General features: G+C 40.1%; 1 protein-coding gene across 1 annotated transcript in view; it reads left to right on the forward strand.

Annotated features, from left to right (window-relative positions):
• Sdha (succinate dehydrogenase complex flavoprotein subunit A) overlaps nt 1-12,122 on the forward strand; it is a 28,338-nt gene extending 16,216 nt beyond the window's left edge. The window contains exons 7-15 of the mRNA XM_028873635.1: nt 1,429-1,553; nt 2,822-2,990; nt 3,775-3,970; nt 4,634-4,805; nt 7,514-7,632; nt 8,572-8,683; nt 8,874-9,004; nt 10,388-10,501; nt 11,148-12,122. Coding sequence (XP_028729468.1) covers nt 1,429-1,553; nt 2,822-2,990; nt 3,775-3,970; nt 4,634-4,805; nt 7,514-7,632; nt 8,572-8,683; nt 8,874-9,004; nt 10,388-10,501; nt 11,148-11,234 — 1,225 coding nt within the window. The 3' untranslated portion in view covers nt 11,235-12,122. The remainder of the gene's footprint in view (nt 1-1,428; nt 1,554-2,821; nt 2,991-3,774; nt 3,971-4,633; nt 4,806-7,513; nt 7,633-8,571; nt 8,684-8,873; nt 9,005-10,387; nt 10,502-11,147) is intronic.
• The last annotated feature ends 6,591 nt before the right edge of the window (nt 12,123-18,713 follow it).

The raw sequence follows: 18,713 nt of genomic DNA on the forward strand, positions 1-18,713 counted from the left end.
AATCCTCAGGCCAAATGGAAGGCAAGATCCTGTCTCCACGAATCCTCTGACTGAAAGCCTCTGAGTCCTCAGCTGAAAAAACCTCTAGTTCCTGTCTCCTCACACCTTATATGCCTTTCTCCTCCCGGCCATAGCACTTGCTTCTTAGTGCTGGGATTAATGGCATGTGTGCTTCCCAAATACTGGTAGCAAAGGCATGAGATCTCAAGTACTGGGATTAAAGGTGTGTGCCACCACTGCCTGGCCTCTGTCCTCTGATCCTCAGGCAAGCTTTATTTGATACACAATGTATCACCACAAAGATACCCAGTCTTAACATCAGGCGTACATACACACAAACACTCGTAGACATGCAAGCACATCACACTCATACCTTTAAAAATAAAAATACCAAAGAGTAAAACTAACATGATGCATCAGTCCCACCATGGCCACATATGTTAAGGGAATAAAGTCAGCATAACAACATTATGAATATATCATCAATGCAAATGTTTGCTGCAGTATTATTCACAGTGGCCAAGATACAGGATTGAATTAGCCAGACTGTGACTGTTACCAGTTTATGCAAGAAAGGGTTTATTTTGACTTACGGTTTCAGCAGGCTCAGTGCATGGTGACATGGATTCATGCACTTAAGCAGGATATTTTAGTGACAAGTATGTGATTTGGCAAAGAATGAAAGACATTAATCCAGGATTGTATATAGAATAAGATATACCCCCCAGAGATCTACTTTCTCTAGTAAGGTTCCATGTCCTAAAGTTTTCACAGTCTTCCAAATAATGCAACTAGCTATGGACCAAGCCTTTTCAATATATAAGCCTATGAGGGACATCTGTATTTAAACAAGAATAGTTTGAGTCATGAGATGAGCAATTTCTGAAACCTGATTGGTAGCATGTTGGCTACAATAATTAATGATTCAGTTGCTAAGAGTCTTAAATGTCAACACCACAAAGAAAGGATAATTATGTAAGGTTATGGATGTGTTAATGAAATTGATTGTGGAAATCAGTTCCTAGTATACATTTATCAGATCATGTGGACGTCTTATAAATGTACAATAAGGCTGGGGAAGAAATAATAAAAGAAAAAAACAAATCAATAAATATTTAATTTTTTTCATTATAGAAGTAATATATCCTTATCAGGAAAATTCTTTGGAGATAAAGCACAGAGTACCAAATTTAAAAAAAAAATACAAAATTCCCCTTCTCTATCTTTTGACTTCCATCCATCCCATGGTAGCAGCATCACAAATGTGGCCTCCCAGTATTGTGTGCCATGTACATACATGCATAGGTCAGAGTACAAGCAAGGAGTTCTTAGAGGTTCGTGCCCTAGAGGCCACACTATATATTCTCGATTTCGTAAGAAAAGGTTTGGTGTCAACTGATGCTCATAGTCACTGTTTTCTGTTTTCAGGGGTTATGGTCGAACCTACTTCAGCTGCACATCTGCCCATACCAGCACAGGGGATGGCACAGCCATGGTCACCAGGGCTGGCTTGCCTTGCCAGGACTTAGAGTTTGTTCAGTTCCACCCCACAGGTAGGATGGGGTACCTGTCTGGCTCTGGGTTCTTCTGTGTCTTATAAACATGCAATACCTATGCACTTCTCCTGTCTTGAATCCTGGTTCCATAAAGGCAGTTCATATTTAGTTTTAGACACCCATAGTTAGAGGGATATGAAGTTAGAACAGACCAGACAGACTCAATCTGATGCCAGAGTTTAGGTTTGGATTTGGAAGAGGGAAAGAGCTCGTTGTGGGAAAAATTAGCTCTTGCTGCCTGTCAGAGGAGAGAGATGGACGGAGATAGAGAATGAAAAATAACTGTGTTCGTTTTCTTACTGCAATTTTTGTCCAGTGTCACTGGTCCTCTGGATTTCCTGTCATATACTATGTTTAGTACTCCCATTTTTTTTAATGCTTCCTTCACAATGTATAAGAAATAAACTACCCAAAGGATGTTACTGAAACTATAAAAAGTAAAAAGAAGGTGAAATGTAAGAACTTCTGTTCTTACTTTTAGAGCATGAGCCCTTTTGGCATATGAAAAAAAATTCGCTTCAAAAATAACACTTATTTTAGCCTCTCCTGTTAAAATTCAGTACTTGACATTCCTTGTTTTTCCTTACATTGAGGGACACAGATTTATATTAAGAACCCATATATTACTTCAACTTTCTTTTCTCTGAGGATAGCTTCTTATTACCCAGGGCCATCATAGAACTTAAATGAGTGAATGTTTAGGATTGATACAAACATAAATATTAACCATTAAAATAATTTGTCAGTTTTGCTGTTTGTGTACTTCAGAAATTTTCCAAGCTTATTTATTCCTGCCTAAATTTTTTACCACATTTCTTGGTATAAAGGTATATTTTAAAAGTCTACTAGCCCAGTGGTAGTGGTGCACACCTTTAATCCCAGCACTCTGGAGGCAGAGGCAGGTGGATCTCTGAGTTCAAGGCTAGCCTGGTCTACAGAGCGAGTTCCAGGACAGGCTCCAAAGCTACACAGAGAAACTCTGTCTCGAGGAAAAAAAAAAAAATCAAGTCTACTAAACACACATGATGTGTATTGAGATATGGGTTAGAGCCTTATGGGTAAGCTACCCTTCCTGGGTCTGTTGTGCTTCCTGATTCGTCACTGCTCCTGTCACACACACCTCCTACTTGACTTTTCTTCCTGAGTTTAATGCTCTTTGTGTCTCTTTTCCCCAAAATATGGTTTCTAAAAAAGGATTTAGCCATTTGAAATAGCTACCTAGTCATCATTCATTTATACGCATTTAATCACCTGGATTTTGACAGGTATATATGGTGCTGGCTGTCTCATCACAGAAGGATGCCGTGGAGAGGGAGGTATTCTCATCAACAGTCAAGGTGAAAGGTTCATGGAGAGATATGCCCCTGTTGCCAAGGACCTGGCTTCTAGAGATGTTGTATCTCGATCCATGACCATGGAGATCCGTGAAGGAAGGTTTGTGATTCCCCTCCAGGGATCATTGAGTGTAGCCAGGTGGACAAATATGTGTCCTCTTCTTTTCTCTTTGGTAGCCGTTAGGTAACATCTATGTATTTTAGCACTTTACCTTTGCAGACAGGCACCCCTGCACCTACCTACAAGGATAAAGCTACCCCATTATTTTCTGGCTAACATCTGTTAGTTTGTGATATTTCCCTAAAGACCTACGTTTTGAGAATCTTCTTCACATCAATATGTGTAAAAGTAAGCATATCATGTGCTCACAGTCTGAGAGTGAGACTCACACACCCAGCTAATACTCATAAGCCTCAGAGTTAGGTTGTCGGTCACTATCTCCAGGTGTCTTGGTAGGTAACCTTCAGGGCTTGTGTGTTGCTTGTCCTTTGGTGAAATTGCTTTAGGCTCTCAGGCCTCAACCCTGTTACTTAATGCAGGTACTTATGTGGGTTTGACACTTTAAAATAGAGGAATCTGATGGGTTATGGGAGACTTTGTAACACATTTACCAAGGAAAACATAGGAAATCATGATACCCAAGATGAGAATGTGACTTTGGTGAGTACAGGTTTCTATTCTTGCTTGTGTCCCTGTACAGAATTGTTCCAGACACTCTGTAGATGATTAAAAAAAATACTTGAAGGGAAAAAAAAATGAGATGCTGACCATAGATGAAGGTGAAATTTTCTTCAAGATCAAGGATTGTTGAAGTTCACATACTTCAGTGATTTTAGTTGGCTCTTACTGGTCTTTGCCTCATGGTACAGTGTTGTATTTGCAGAGGCTGTGGCCCGGAGAAAGATCACGTCTACCTGCAGTTGCACCATCTGCCCCCTGAGCAGCTGGCTACACGTCTGCCTGGAATTTCAGAGACGGCTATGATCTTCGCTGGTGTGGATGTCACCAAGGAGCCTATCCCTGTCCTCCCCACTGTGCATTACAACATGGGTGGGATTCCCACTAACTACAAGGGGCAGGTGATGGTGACAAGCCCACCTCACAGAAATCCTTTCAGGACTTAAAGGCATAGAAGCAAAAACAGGCATTTTTCCCTCCAAAGTGCAGTGTGTTTAGTAGTTTAAATTATAAAATGCCATTTCTGCTAGGCAGTGAGAGGCTAGGTGATGTTCCTGGGTTTACTTCTACTTGGTAACAACCAATAGCATGTTAACTACCCTATAGCTATAATACTATACACTTTTCCATTTTACAGTTGCTTTTCTAAATAATCTGATATTGGTGACCTTATAAATAGGTGATCTATATATACAATTGACACTTGGGTTATGAGCAGTTCACAAATGCTTATCAGCTGGTCCTGCTTTGAACTCCTGTCAGGACAAAGGGTAGGAATTACTACCCCAGTTCATAGATGATCCTCAGTTTTTTCTCTTCCCTTTAATGTTCCATCACCTGCCACATTCCTTAGATCAGGTGGTGACTGAGACTCTGAGGAACCCCGACCATCTTTGACCTGCTTGTAACAAACACCAAGCGTTCAGGAGCAAAAGGAGAACTGGGGATATACTAAAAAGAGTGAAATAGAGAAGATGTAGTCTTTACTTTTTCTATGTCAGGTGTGGGAAGTATGCTAGGGAAACATAGGCGTTTTTGAAGCCTCATCTGAAATATTCCTGCAGGTGCTAAAGCATGTGAATGGACAGGATCAGATTGTGCCTGGCCTGTATGCCTGTGGGGAGGCTGCCTGCGCTTCGGTGCATGGTGCCAACCGACTTGGAGCAAATTCCTTATTGGACCTCGTAGTCTTTGGCCGAGCCTGTGCCCTGAGCATTGAAGAATCTTGCAGACCTGGTATGTGTTCTCTTAAGCCTTCAAGCTATTTTAGAAGATTCCATAGTTTTTGTTGCTGGAAATTTGCTTAGTGATCAAAGAGGAACTCTATTTTTTCTCATAGAAACAGATTATGTTGAGACTAGACTCTCAGGAATCTTAATAGTCAAGAAGGTAAAGGATTTGGGTCACTTTTTTTTTTTTTTTTAAAGACATGGTTTCACTATGTAGCTCTGGTTGGTCCAGAACTCAACTTATCAGCCAAGCTGGCCTTGAACTCATATCCAGCTGCCTCTGCTTCCTGAGTGCTGTGTACACCCTCATGTATGGCTTGGTTTTTTTAAAAATAGTCATTGTATCCTTAAAAGACACTATTAAGAAATTGGTATTTGAGGGGAAGTTGATTACATATTATTTACCTGTTATAAATTTCTTTTGCATTGAAATATTTTTAATAGTAAAAATAAATCTGTGACTTCTTGGTAATTATAGAAAAATGCTTGTCTGTTTTAAAAACAAGATATAATGGAATTTCATTAATAAAGGGATGACATAAGCCTCTGCCCCTCAGGGATAGAATGAATTTCAGTTGATGTCTTCTTATGGTAGCTTAAAACAATGTGTAAAAGGAAAGTGTGCCTTGTGTTGGAGTGTAGTTCTGCTTGTAGAGACCAGACCACGAGTTTACTAGAGCTCCAACCTCCAAGAAGCCTCCACTGTAGCTGTTTTGTCTATTTGCTCAGAAGAGCGGTGTGAGAGGACATCTCATGAGGAGGAGGATAGAGACTCTCCCTGACACATCCATTACTCTTTCCTCTTGTTAATTGTAGGTATAAATTGTACAGTTTATATAGTGGATGTTTTATAATGAACAGTAGTGATAACATAGAAACTAGCACTTTCTTGCCTCACTGGTAAATAGAAAGATGCAGGTCATCAGTTTTATGTCTTGCATCTTCACACTTCTAGTCATGCCACAGTACAAGCTAGAATGTAAAGACAATTCCTGGTCCTTAGTGCTGGCCAGCTGCACAGACAAGGTTCAGAGTATCTTCTCTGACACCAAAAGTAGGTTTTTGTTAGCCTTGTACTTAGCATTGAGGATCAAAATCACTTCTCCTAGAGCAATGTAAAGATTCAGGTGCCCTGCTTTGAGAATGAGAAAAAGAAAGTTTTATAAGAATACCTTATGTATTTATATGCAGAGGTTCTACAAATACATGTTAAGATTTGTTTTAAACTCAGTGATGAAAAGAACAAATGTCAGTGCTCAACAACATCTCAGACAGGGCACTTAGAGTAAGACTCAAAAGGCTGCACATATGATTTTAATTCTGGAAATAGCAAACTGTAAGAAAGAAACAGACTTTGGCTGCTAGGCTGTCCTAGTGCTGGTTGTACTTAAATACAATTCTGTTTGCCCAAACCTGAAAAACTCTACTGAAAAAACAAGAACAACAAAAGGCAGCAAATTCACTATGTCTTTAATTCTTTAATTTTAAAAATGAAAACGTTTATAATATTTTACCCCAGAGGGTAACAGCCTAATATTTTTAAAGTATAAGTCTGGGGTATCCTGTTTATAGTAGTGTTGAAAGTTATAAAAATGTACACCACAAGAAAAGTCAGTTTTACTGAGTGATTGTTTTTTTAAACACTAAAAAGGAGCCAGGCACATACACACCTGTAATTTGAATACTCAGAAGGCTGAGGTAAGAAGATTGTTAGTTCAAGGCTGATCTGGACTGTATAGTGAGTTCCTGATTATCTCAGGACAAAGGGAAGTGAGCTAGTTACATGCCTGGGAGGACATATAAGAACCAGTTCCCTAGTTTCCTTGGAGAAGAGGTGGCTGAAAGCAGCTGTTGCCTGCTTTTCTTGAATAGAAAATGCCTATGCCACCTAAAACAACTTTTTAAATACCTCAGAACTTTTTTTTGTGTGTGTGTGGGGGAGGACTGTTTGATTTTTGCAGGGGCCAGTGTAGTACAGGGCATCAAACCTGGGGCCTTACCAATGCTAGCCAGTACTCTACTTCTAAGTTGTACCCCCTGCCTAAAAGTCATGATCTTTAGGTCTAGTTAAAAGGGCACAAGAGTCAAGACCAGCAGACAGCTTTTTGAGTCACACAGGATAGCCATCTGCTTATCCTTTCATGGGAAAAAGTGGGAAGCTAACCCCTCACTATCTCAAGGGTATCCAGTTTACTTACTAGAGTAACAACAATTCTGATTACATAGAAGTCTCTTAGTTTCAAAAATGGTTACCTACTATGTTGGAATATTTTTGTTTATAGTTTCAAAAATGGTTACCTACTATGTTGGAATATTTTTGTTTATAGTTTCAAAAATGGTTACCTACTATGTTGGAATATTTTTGTTTATATGTTCTTAAAAATTGACTGTGGGAATGACCCACACCTTTAATCCCAGCACTCGGGAGGCAGGGGTAGGCACAGCTCTGTAATTTTGAGGCTAGCCTGGCCTACAGGTGAGTTCTAGGACAGCCAGGGTTATTATACAGAGACTCCCTGTCTGAAAAACAACAAAGACAACAAAATTGGCTCTGGGTCAGTATCATACCTTAGCTTGGTGCCAAGACAATGTTGACTCAGATTACTTCTATGCTTTCCAGACTCCTGGAATGGCTATGGTGTAATTTGAGTGGTATTTTAATCTCTCCTTTTTCCCTAAGTGATTTTGAAAGTTAAATTCTGGCTTTCTTTTAAGGAGATAAAGTTCCTCCAATTAAAGCAAATGCTGGAGAAGAGTCGGTTATGAATCTTGACAAGTTAAGGTTTGCTGATGGAAGCATAAGAACATCAGAACTACGCCTCAGCATGCAGAAGGTAGGAGTAGACACAGCCACAGCCATCCTGTGTGGGTGCTTGGGGGTTGACAGCAGGAGGACCTGTTCCTCATTTTCCAAGTCAGTACAAGAGTGATCAGGAGCCTTAAATGTGTTTCTTTCCACATAAAACATTGGAGTTCTTAGTTCATGGCAGAAATAAGCAACAGCTTTAGCACCAGGGACTTGGCTTTCTCTGGCACTCCTATATTTGAGTTTGTCATTCATCCTCAGACCAGTACTGCCTGTCATGTGCCTTGCAGCCAATAGGAAGAACATCAGAAACTTGAGTCCCAGGACACTGGGAAGCCAGCATGGCACCCCTGCTCACCTTTCATTGCCCAGAACGAGTTGTGTCATGTTATGTAGCTTCTCTCAGCTTTGAGAGAGAGAACGTCCTTAGACTGATTCTTATTGTACTGTAACAAAATCAGAAAGTAGGGAGAGTGAAGTAGGCAGGAGCTAACCTCTAGTCCCTTAGACAGTGGAGCAGTGCCTGGCCACCAGGGTTCTCAGGCCCTGGTCTCCTTTTAACTGCATGATCTCCCACTGCACCCACCACTATTAGCCCACTTGGACTCGGGGATAGTCGTGTTCCAGAAATGCTACCAGACAAGTAAAATAAATCATAAGTGATATGTACAGATTTGTTGTGAGATACATACATAATGGAGCACATAGAAACATTTTTTAAAGTTTAATCAAAATTTTATTTTTTCCAAGGTAAAGTGGCATACTTGGGAGACTATGGTAGGAGGATCATATGCATCTAAGACCCTTTCTCCAGGAAAAAATTACCTTAAGTTTAATTTAATTCATAATCTGAATTTTCTAGTTTATTTAAATTGTGTAAATATATAAAATTCCGAAAAATTAAAGATCAGAGTTTTTGCATGTCTTCTTCTGTGCGTTAAAAATTTATAATGGTATCTTATGATAGTCGATGCAGAGTCATGCTGCAGTGTTCCGTGAGGGAAGTGTATTGCAAGAAGGCTGTGAAAAAATCAGCAAATTATATGGAGACTTGAAGCATCTAAAGACGTTTGACAGAGGTGAGTCAGCAGTATTCTGAAGGGACACTGCTTTCTTTGGGGTAGGCTGGTATCTGTCCCATTTACCATTACCTTATTCCATGCCTGCTGTCCAGCTGTCTCTTCCCCACAGCTCTCTGTTGCTAGTAAGTCTAGAGTATCTACATGACTGGATGCCATCTGTCTCTCATGGGTTTTTGTGTATCCCCAGGAATGGTCTGGAACACAGACCTGGTGGAGACCCTGGAGCTGCAGAACCTGATGCTATGCGCACTTCAGACCATATATGGTGCAGAGGCACGGAAGGAGTCACGGGGAGCTCATGCCAGAGAAGATTATAAAGTATGACTTCAAGATATATCACATTGACCTGAAATTTTCCCATCTGGTTCTACTCATCCCTATTCACTTTCTCTGTTTCATTTTATTTTTTTCTAAAAGTAAATCAAGGAAAACACCTTTACCTCCAATATTTTCTATTTTTATTCTCATTCTCAGAATCTTGTACCTTTTTCTTGCTTTGAGTCAGCCCATGCAGCATCTGTAAGCAGAATAGGCCTGGTTCTTAGCAGGGCTAAGGGTAAAATGCATCCAGTGACTATAACCAATTAAACTATTCATGAGTCGTTAGCTCAGACACATCCTGAGGCTTGCAAAAGGAATTAGAGATCTGCCCTGACCATGGTTTTTATGCAGACTATTGTCTATACAGAGCACACATGTTGGATTCTACATGTAATGGTAGAAAACACAAGGAGAAGCTTGGGTGTAGCTCCAAGTTCAGTATGAATGTATCAACCAAAGATTTCCCATGATGGGTACACAGGTTCTGGACAGTATAAGGTTGTGAATAAACAGGAAAGTGAGCTAAGCAGAAGTTTTCATTTGCTTTGAGCCTGTATCGATTTAACCTGCAGAAATCAAGTAGATGAAAAGAAACATGAGCAAGCATATCCCCAGTAAGTACCAAAGGCTAGAAGCTTCTTCAGAGTTAACTGTTAGGAGCTGAGATAAATAAAGCTTTGAAGATGTGAAGCAGATTCTGCTTATTCTCAGCAGGCTTATGTTATAGTTAGAAATGTATAGCTAGGGCTCAGCTCTAACCCATTGGCTCAGGTAAGGAACATCCTATCTGCCACTTTTCCAGTACTTAGTTTTAGTGGAAACAGCAAGGTATCTGATCTTAGTTTTTTTTTAAGCGCCTCTTGCTCATCTAACCTATTCCCACATGCAAAGTTTTCTTTGTTAACAGTCAGTATACTGACAAACTTTCATCAGTATAAATGCTAAACTTAGAAAACAGCTAAATTAAGCCAGGTATGGTAGTGCATATTTAATCCTAGCACTTGGGAAGCATAGGCAGGCAGATCTCTGTGAGTTCGAGGCCAGCCTGGTCTACATAGTAAGTTTCAAGATAGCCAGGGCTATGTAGAAAGACCTTGTCTCAAAACAAAACAAAAACCCACTTAAATTAAAAATGCTAAAGCAAAAAGTTGAAGAAATCTCAGTGCATGGAACCAAAAGAAAAACTACGTAAATGATAGTTATTTATAAAGTTGTAAGAGAAAAATGCAGAAATAGATGTTCTATACTTGTACGCCTGCCTCCAAAAGCCCTTTCTTTGCCAAGGCGCCCACCTCCTGGGCTGGTCCCTGTGCATCTGTTAATATTTTCTGTGTTTTTTGATGTTGCTCTATGGTGAGAGAGGTTTGTGTTTTACCTCAGGTTCGGGTTGATGAGTATGATTACTCCAAGCCCATCCAGGGACAGCAGAAGAAGCCATTTGAGGAACACTGGAGGAAGCACACCCTTTCGTATGTGGACATTGAGACTGGGAAGGTATGTGGGCATGTTTCAGCCCAGGGATGCACTGAGCCACTCTATGTGGTCTTTGATGGTTGGCCAGTTTGGGAAGCAACCTAGTTTTAAACCAGCTTTTAACAGATCTGAGTTATCACCAATAGAATAATGTGAGTCATGCTTCTTGCTAGAAACAGAATCCAGTGCCTAGGTGGTTCAGGAGGACCTTAGTATAGGGTCAGCTCTCATCTTCTGTACCAGATAAAGAGTACGAACAATGACTAGATGTCTGAGGCTTATGGTAGGGAAGAAGTGGTGACTGATTATTAATACGTTTATATCACTGTGATGAAATAGCTGATATCAATAACAAAGGATTAAAGATTTTTTTTTTCTCCCAGTTTCAGAAAGTTCATAGTTGCTTAGACTCATTCACTTAAGCAGAATGTTATGGCAGAGGCAACTGTTCACCTAGTAGCAGGAGGCTAAGGCTCAGGAGGAGCTTGAGTTGTAGGTCAGCATAGGCTGTAGAAGAAATGGGGAAGGAAGAGTTACCAAAATTTACCAACTTGTGACTCCTTTGTCTTAAAGTTCTCATGCCTGTAAATCTGCTTTGATGGCTTAATTTTACAGAAGAAGTGACTAAATATTTATGCTTTGATTCACTGTGACCCTTTTCTCCAAGGTTACTTTGGAATATAGACCTGTCATTGACAAGACCTTGAATGAAGCTGACTGTGCCACCGTACCCCCTGCTATCCGTTCCTACTGATAAAACCTGGCAGCTACAAGACCAGCTTGTGTGATTATATATAATAGCTTACATAGGTTTTCCTGTCATACTTGTCTTGTTAAAATTCTACTCATGAACAAGAAGTCACTTCATAGATTAGTAGCCAACAGATTGCTAGTACTTGATGTGAGGGACAACTGCACTAGACTTTGTTCCTTTATTTTTGTGCAGTAATAAAACTGGTATAATTCTTAAATAAAATACACATGTCTCTTATTTCCAAATAAAGTCATGTATTTGATTTTAGGCCTATCTATTTGTCTAAAATAGCAAATGTAATTGTCTTCCCTGTCTAGACCCAGCAGTTGTGTTTTTCAACTATAAAGTTTCTTCTGCTATATACTAAACTAGACTTTGTAGAATGTTAAGATGTACTGGTAAATAAAATTGAGAAGTAGGATGGGCCCTTAATAATTAAAAAGAAAGTTTTGAATGTGATAAGTATAGAGCCAGTGCCTTGTTTAGGTTCCTGGTGGGGAGAGGTATATGTATACATTCATGTATATGTGAAGGGGGTGGGTATGTGCAGGTAGCTTTGTCAACTTGACACAATCTAGCATCACCTGGGAAGAGAGTCTCAATGAAGGACTGTTTCAATTTAATTGGCCCGTGGGCATGTCTTTGAGGGATTATCTTGATTATGCTAATTGATAGGGGAAGATAGCCCACTATGGGCACCACCATTCCCAGGGTCCAATGGATCCTGGATTGTATAAGCGCAAGCTGAGCACTCACCATGCATGCATTCATTCATTGCTCTACTTTTCACTGTGTATGTAACTAGTTGCTTCAAGTTCCTGCCCTGACTTCCTCAAAATGAAGGACTTTAACCAGGAATTGTAAGCCAAATAAATCCTTTCTCAAAGATGCTTTTGGTCAGGGTGTTTTATCACAGCAAAAGAAATGAAACTAGCATAGTGCATTCTTATGTAGAGACTAGAGCTTGATGTCAGGGTTGTCAGACCAGAAATAAAGGAAAGGTGATAGAATTCTAGCCACTGAAAATGACCTAGAAGTTTTGTATCTGTTACAGAAAGTAGCCACAGAAAATTTGCTTTGACTTGCAGGAAAAGGATGATTGTATTGTGTCCACACAGTGCTCATCACTATTAGAATGGGATGGGCTGTTGGTGTACATAGCAGCATGGATGAATCCCAGTGTTACTGACAATGGTAAGTCAAGAAGGTGCACTGATTCCACTTGAAGTCTAGAAACTGCAAACTAACATGTAGCAACAGCAGATCAGTAATTCTGTGTAGACTTGGAGAAGAGGAGGAAAGTTTTGTGTGCTGATTATATTTATATTCTTCTAATTATACCTCAAAACTTAAAAAAGAAAATAGCCAAAAATATAGAAAAGCTACACTAAGAATTTCTCAAAGCTGGACATGGTGCTGCTTGCCTATTATCCCAGCACATGAGAAGCTGAGGCAGAAGGATTGATTGCCACATGTTGGAGGCCAGCCAGGTCTATATAACAAGACCCTGTTTCTAGAAAACAATGAGAAGAAAATTCATCACCTATAAAATTGGTACACACCCTGAAGTTTGTTGTCCTACATACCATGCAAAGTAATGTTATATGTAGCTGAAGTTTTCCTGTGTCCCACCTGGCCCAAGGTCAGAACAAATCTCTCACCCACCAGTCCTGCAGCCACTTGGACCCAAGTAAACACACAGAGGCTTATATTAATTAAAACTGCTCAGCCATTAGCTTAGACTTAACTATTGACTAGCTCTTACACTTCAACTCAGCCCATTTCTGTTAATCTGTTATGTCGCCACATTTTCCATGGCTTTACCTGTGTGCCATTACATGCTGCTCCCTGGACGATGGGCTGGCATCTCCTGACTCATCCTTCCTCTTCCCAGAATTCTCCTTGTCTGCTTATCCCGCCTATACTTCCTGCCTGGCTACTGGCCAATTAGCATTTTATTAAACCAGTGTACAGAAGCATTATCCCACAGTAGTTATACAAGAACTCCTATTAATGACTGACGGGAATGCCAAGCATTACATCCATGGTAGAAGAGAATTTGGCAATATCCAACAAAACTACTTAGGCATTTGCTCTTTGACCCAACAGCTCTAGGACTCTAAAGAAATGAAATGAGCTTTAAAATCGAGTCTTCAGAATAATGGAAGTAGAGCTCATATTTGTCATAATCCAATTAGAGGGCAGAATGAAACTTCAGATAGGATAAGCAGGGCATGGTGGGGAATACCTATAATCTTAGAACTCAAACTGAGGCAGGAGAATCTTAGTTTGAGGCCCTGTCTTAAATGACTACAAAGTTGAAAACTTTATTGTCTTTTTAATATTAAAAACAATAGTTCGGAATGCTGATTCATACCATAAAGATACATGCTCAGCTATGTTCATAGCAGCACTATTTGTATTAGCCAGAACCTGGAAACAACCTAGATGCCTGTCAACAGAAGAATGGATGAAAAAAATGTGGTACATATACACAATGGAGTACTACTCAGCAGAGAAAAACAATGAAAGCATGAAATTTGGAGGCAAATGGATGGAACTAGAAAAAATCATCCTAAGTGAGGTAACCCAAACCCAGAAAGACAGTCATGGTATGTATTCACTCATAAGTGGATTCTAGATATAAAATAAAGAACAAACAGACCACAACCCATAGAACCATGGACGCTATATATATAGCATGGAGGTCCCTAGGACAACTGTGGCTTATAATAAATTTCAGTTTTACTCAATTATTGAAAAAAAAAATAGCCAAATGAATGGAAACACATAAACTATGAACCAAAGGCTGAGGGGCCCCCAGCTGGATAAGGCCCTCTGAATAGGTGTGACAGTTGATTGGCTTGATCTGTTTGGGAGGCAACTAGGCAGTGTGACCAAGTCCTATGCTCATTGCATGAGTTGGCTGTTTGAAACCTGGAGCTTATGCAGGGACACTTGGCTCAGGCTGGGAGGAAGGGACTGGACCTGCCTGGACTGAGTCTACCAGGTTGATTGCAGTCCTGGGGGGAGGATTTGCCCTGGAGGAGGTGGGAATAGGGGGTGGGCTGGGGTAAGAGGAAGGAGTGGGAGGGGGAGAATAGGGGAACCCGTGGCTGATATGTAGAACTGAATGGTATTGTAAAATAAAATAAATAAAATTAAAAAAAAAAAAAAAAAAACAATAGTTCATTGCCGGGGCATAGGTGCTTTCATCGAAGGTGGAAGTACTGTATAGCTGAGAAGGAATGAAGAGGATCTTGACCACAGGTGTGGTGTGTGCCTGTCTTCCTAGTACACTGGAGGTTGATGTATGAGCGTCATGTTTGAGACATGGGGACTGGAGAGATGGCTCAGAGGTTAAGAGCTCATACTGTTCTTACAAAGACCCTGAGTTCAGTCTCCCAACACCCACATTGGGTAGCTCCTAACTACCTTTACCAGGGGTGTCTGATTCTCTGTTTTCCTTGGGCACCTGCTCTCAGGTGCACACTTACACAGACACACACACATAATTAAAAATAATGAAAATGCAAAAAATGTTTGAACCCAGCCTGTGCTATATAGGAAGAAACACACACACACACACACACACACACACACACACACACACACACACACGCATGAGCACATGACTAACGTAAACAATAATAGGTCCAGCCAATATTGTTTACTGCCAGGGTCTGTGGAAGAGTTTAACAACCAGCTGAGCATTCTAATCTGAAGGATATTCAAATATCTAAGCACACTGAATTCATTAGTCCATTCACTTTATTCTTCTAAGTAAATCCTATCTACACAGTTTCTTTTCTGTTCTCATACTTAGCTCCTCTCAGTCCCTCCTGCTCTCAGTCCCCCCTGATGTTCTCTCATCTCTATCTAGTTCTTTCCATCTCTGTCCTATTCTCATCCTGTACTCTCAGAACATATATACATCACACTCTCAAGTTCTCAATCCCTGTACTCTCAGAGAACCAGTATATACATACACATGCTCTCAGAGAGCCAGTATATACACACACGTGCTCTCAGAGATCCAGTATATATACACACGTGCTCTCAGAGAGCCAGTATATACACATGTGCTCTCAGAGATCCAGTATATACACACATGTGCTCTCAGAGAGCCAGTATATACACACACATGCTCTCAGAGAGCCAGTATATATACACACGTGCTATCAGAGAGCCAGTATATATACACACGTGCTCTCAGAGATCCAGTATATATACACACGTGCTCTCAGAGAGCCAGTATATATACACACACGTGCTCTCAGAGAACCAGTATATATACACACGTGCTCTCAGAGAGCCAGTATATACACACACGTGCTCTCAGAGAACCAGTATATATACACACATGCTCTCAGAGAGCCATCATATACACACATGCTCTCAGAGAACCAGTATATACACACACACGTGCTCTCATAGAGCCAGTATATATACACACGTGCTCTCAGCCATCATATACACACGTGCTCTCAGAGAACCAGTATATACACACACGTGCTCTCATAGAGCCAGTATATATACACACACGTGCTCTCAGAGTTGTGCTCAGAGGCCATCATATACACACGTGCTCTCAGAGAGCCAGTATATACACACATGTGCTCTCAAAGAGCCAGTATATATACACACACGTGCTCTCAGCGAGCCATCATATACACATGTGCTCTCAGAGAGCCAGTATATACACACATGTGTTCTCAGAGAGCCAGTATATATACACATGTGCTCTCAGAGAGCCAGTATATATACACACACGTGCTCTCAGAGAGCCAGTATATATACACACACGTGCTCTCAGAGAGACTATATATATACAATATAAAATATATAAAAAAAAAAAAAAAAAAAAAAAAAAAAAATATATATATATATATATATATATATATATATATATATACACATACACGTGCTCGCAGAGAACCAGTATATATACACACATGCTCTCAGAGAACCAGTATACATAACCAAATAGTAATTCTTTGGCAAAGCAATGCAAGGCTTGAAGTTTTCAGGGTGGCCGAGGGAGGTGATAAAGATCCACACATAAATCAATAATTGTCAGCTTCCAATTACAACCCAAAAGGGGAGTGACTAAAGAGGAGTTCTCTGGTAGGGTCACTAAAGGCTAAGATCAATTAGGGAATCTAGGAATAGCACCTGGTTGAGAAGGAATTAAAACTTAATTTGAACAAAAAAGAAGCTTGGCACCTATGCCTTCCTGGCCTTGATGACAATCTCCTTGGGTCAGTGGGAAGTAACTACTTTAACTTAGTAATTAGCAAGTGGCTAAAACATCATCCCAGGAATGTGAGCAGTAAATCTCTTAAGCTAGGTCTTGTATAAATATTCCGGGGTAAAGGTAAGGAGTTGAGGATTTAATTACTAGTGGTTATTTTCTCTTATCTGTAGGTGAGATGAGCTAATGTTTATGTGCAGTTTTGTGCTTGGTAAAAGGTATCTTTGCTGAAATCCTGTTTTGTTTTCTGGAGAATGGCCCTGGCCAGATATGTGTTAATGAAAAATAAACACAGCTGGGGACAGTTATCCAATTACCCTAAATGTATAAGGTGAGTTTTGCCCCTAAGACTGAGATGCAATCATGAGATTACATGTACACATAAACATGGAAATGCATGGTAAATGGGGAGAATCATAGCTGTTATTGCACTAGAAGTTTACAACAACAAGAAACAGTTTATTCAAAAGGCAGTAATTCCATAACGCCTTGTGTGATGGTTTCCTCTAACAGAACCCTTAGTTCTGATAGGTTGACCTTCTGAACTCTAGTCGCTGCTGTATGCTCTCATGGACTTTTGCTACTAGCGGCTCTCAATGCACAGCATTATATTTCATGCAACATGAATGTATGCTTGTTTGTTGCTTTGAAAAACAAACAAAAAGGAAAATGATAAATGGAAGATTGGCCTGCAGTATTCCAACCAGGACCTGTAATTCCAAAGGTTCTGGTTGCACCCAAGAATTTGCATTTCTAGAATGACCAGGGAATTTGAAAACTAGAATGACAGAGTCCAACCAAAAGGCAGGATAGCAGGTGGAAAGTTGTGACTGCTGAGTAACTTGGCCCCATTCAGAAGGTTTAATGAATATGCAAAGCTCTATGAGAGTGCTAGAGTGAAATTCAAGATTAGCACTTGAACTAAAAACACAAGAGACACCTGCAGCATAATAGGGTGATGTTTTCTCATAGTCACAAATATAAATGTCTATACTTCACTAATGAACAATGAACCAGAATCTTTCAAAATACATGTCTCAGAATTTCAAAATGAAACATTTTGTAGAAAGCAACAAACCATGTAAGTAAAGGAAGTTGGGTACCAGATGTGATGGCACCTTGAAGGAAACAAAAAGAATCAATGCTTCATCATAGCCACATGTAGCTGGCTACATTTTAATTGATTAACTTGAAATTTAAAACTACTTCAGTTACACTGGTCCATCTCAGTGCTCTGTAGCTTCATGTGGTAAGTGACTATCACGTCAGAGCAAGCAGATCAGAACAAGTCCATCCTGTCCTCACACCAACTAGCACACATTTAATAGACTCAACAATACTCACTAAGAAGCCTGAGTTACATAAAAAAATGATAGGTTGTTATTTTTCAAACTAAATTCAAAGACTAATGTTGGAGCCAAGGGACAATGTTTCATCATTAATCCAAGAAAGAAAGGGGTATGCTGAGCACGTTTGGCTCTGTCCCAGAGGCCATTTAAGGAAAAGTTACAGTAAAAGGACTTAACTTTCCTGTGCAAATGCCCAGTGCTGCAATCAACCTGGGAAAGTAAGCACAGGAACCATTGTGGCTTAGAGGTAAACTGCTAAGTTAGATATGTATAAAAACATGCATGCATCAGTGCATACACAAAAATATCTTTATGCAAAGGATAGGACAATGACTCACTCATTTCAAGAGTGAACATTGTAGAATGTATCAAGCACCCCAGCTCCCAGAAAAGGCCAATGTTTAGAAAAGTTCTAAAGAAAAACAAGAACTTTCAAAGTAGCTCAGAGAAATTAGGCTAAAGGAAAGACTGGCCCAATATGCAGACACATGATATGATTAACATTACAGTAGGGAGGACGATGTTATCTCATTTATTTCTCAACTCCTGGAAAGCTTAGAACAGACCTGGTTAGGAGGAAACTGAACCTGAGATAGGGTAAGGAGATAGATGATGGTGCCTGGAAGACAGCTGTCTGTAAGCTGTTGGAGAAGGTAGTCTCCTTGGGACTGAACCTTTATAGGATTCAAAGCTGGAGACTTGTCAGTAAACAGCTAGTAGAGTCCCAGGTTCTGTAGGTATGGGCCTCAGGTCTGCAGAAGTAACTGCTTCCAGCTGAAGTTTGTCTGTACTAGAAAATTTCCAGATCAGGTAGCAAAATTATGGTTGTTAATATTATTTCTGAAAAAGAGAAAAGGAGCCAGAGATAGGACAGGA

This window comes from Peromyscus leucopus, chromosome 19, assembly GCF_004664715.2.
Source record: "Peromyscus leucopus breed LL Stock chromosome 19, UCI_PerLeu_2.1, whole genome shotgun sequence".
Classification (NCBI taxonomy): Eukaryota; Metazoa; Chordata; class Mammalia; order Rodentia; family Cricetidae; genus Peromyscus; species Peromyscus leucopus.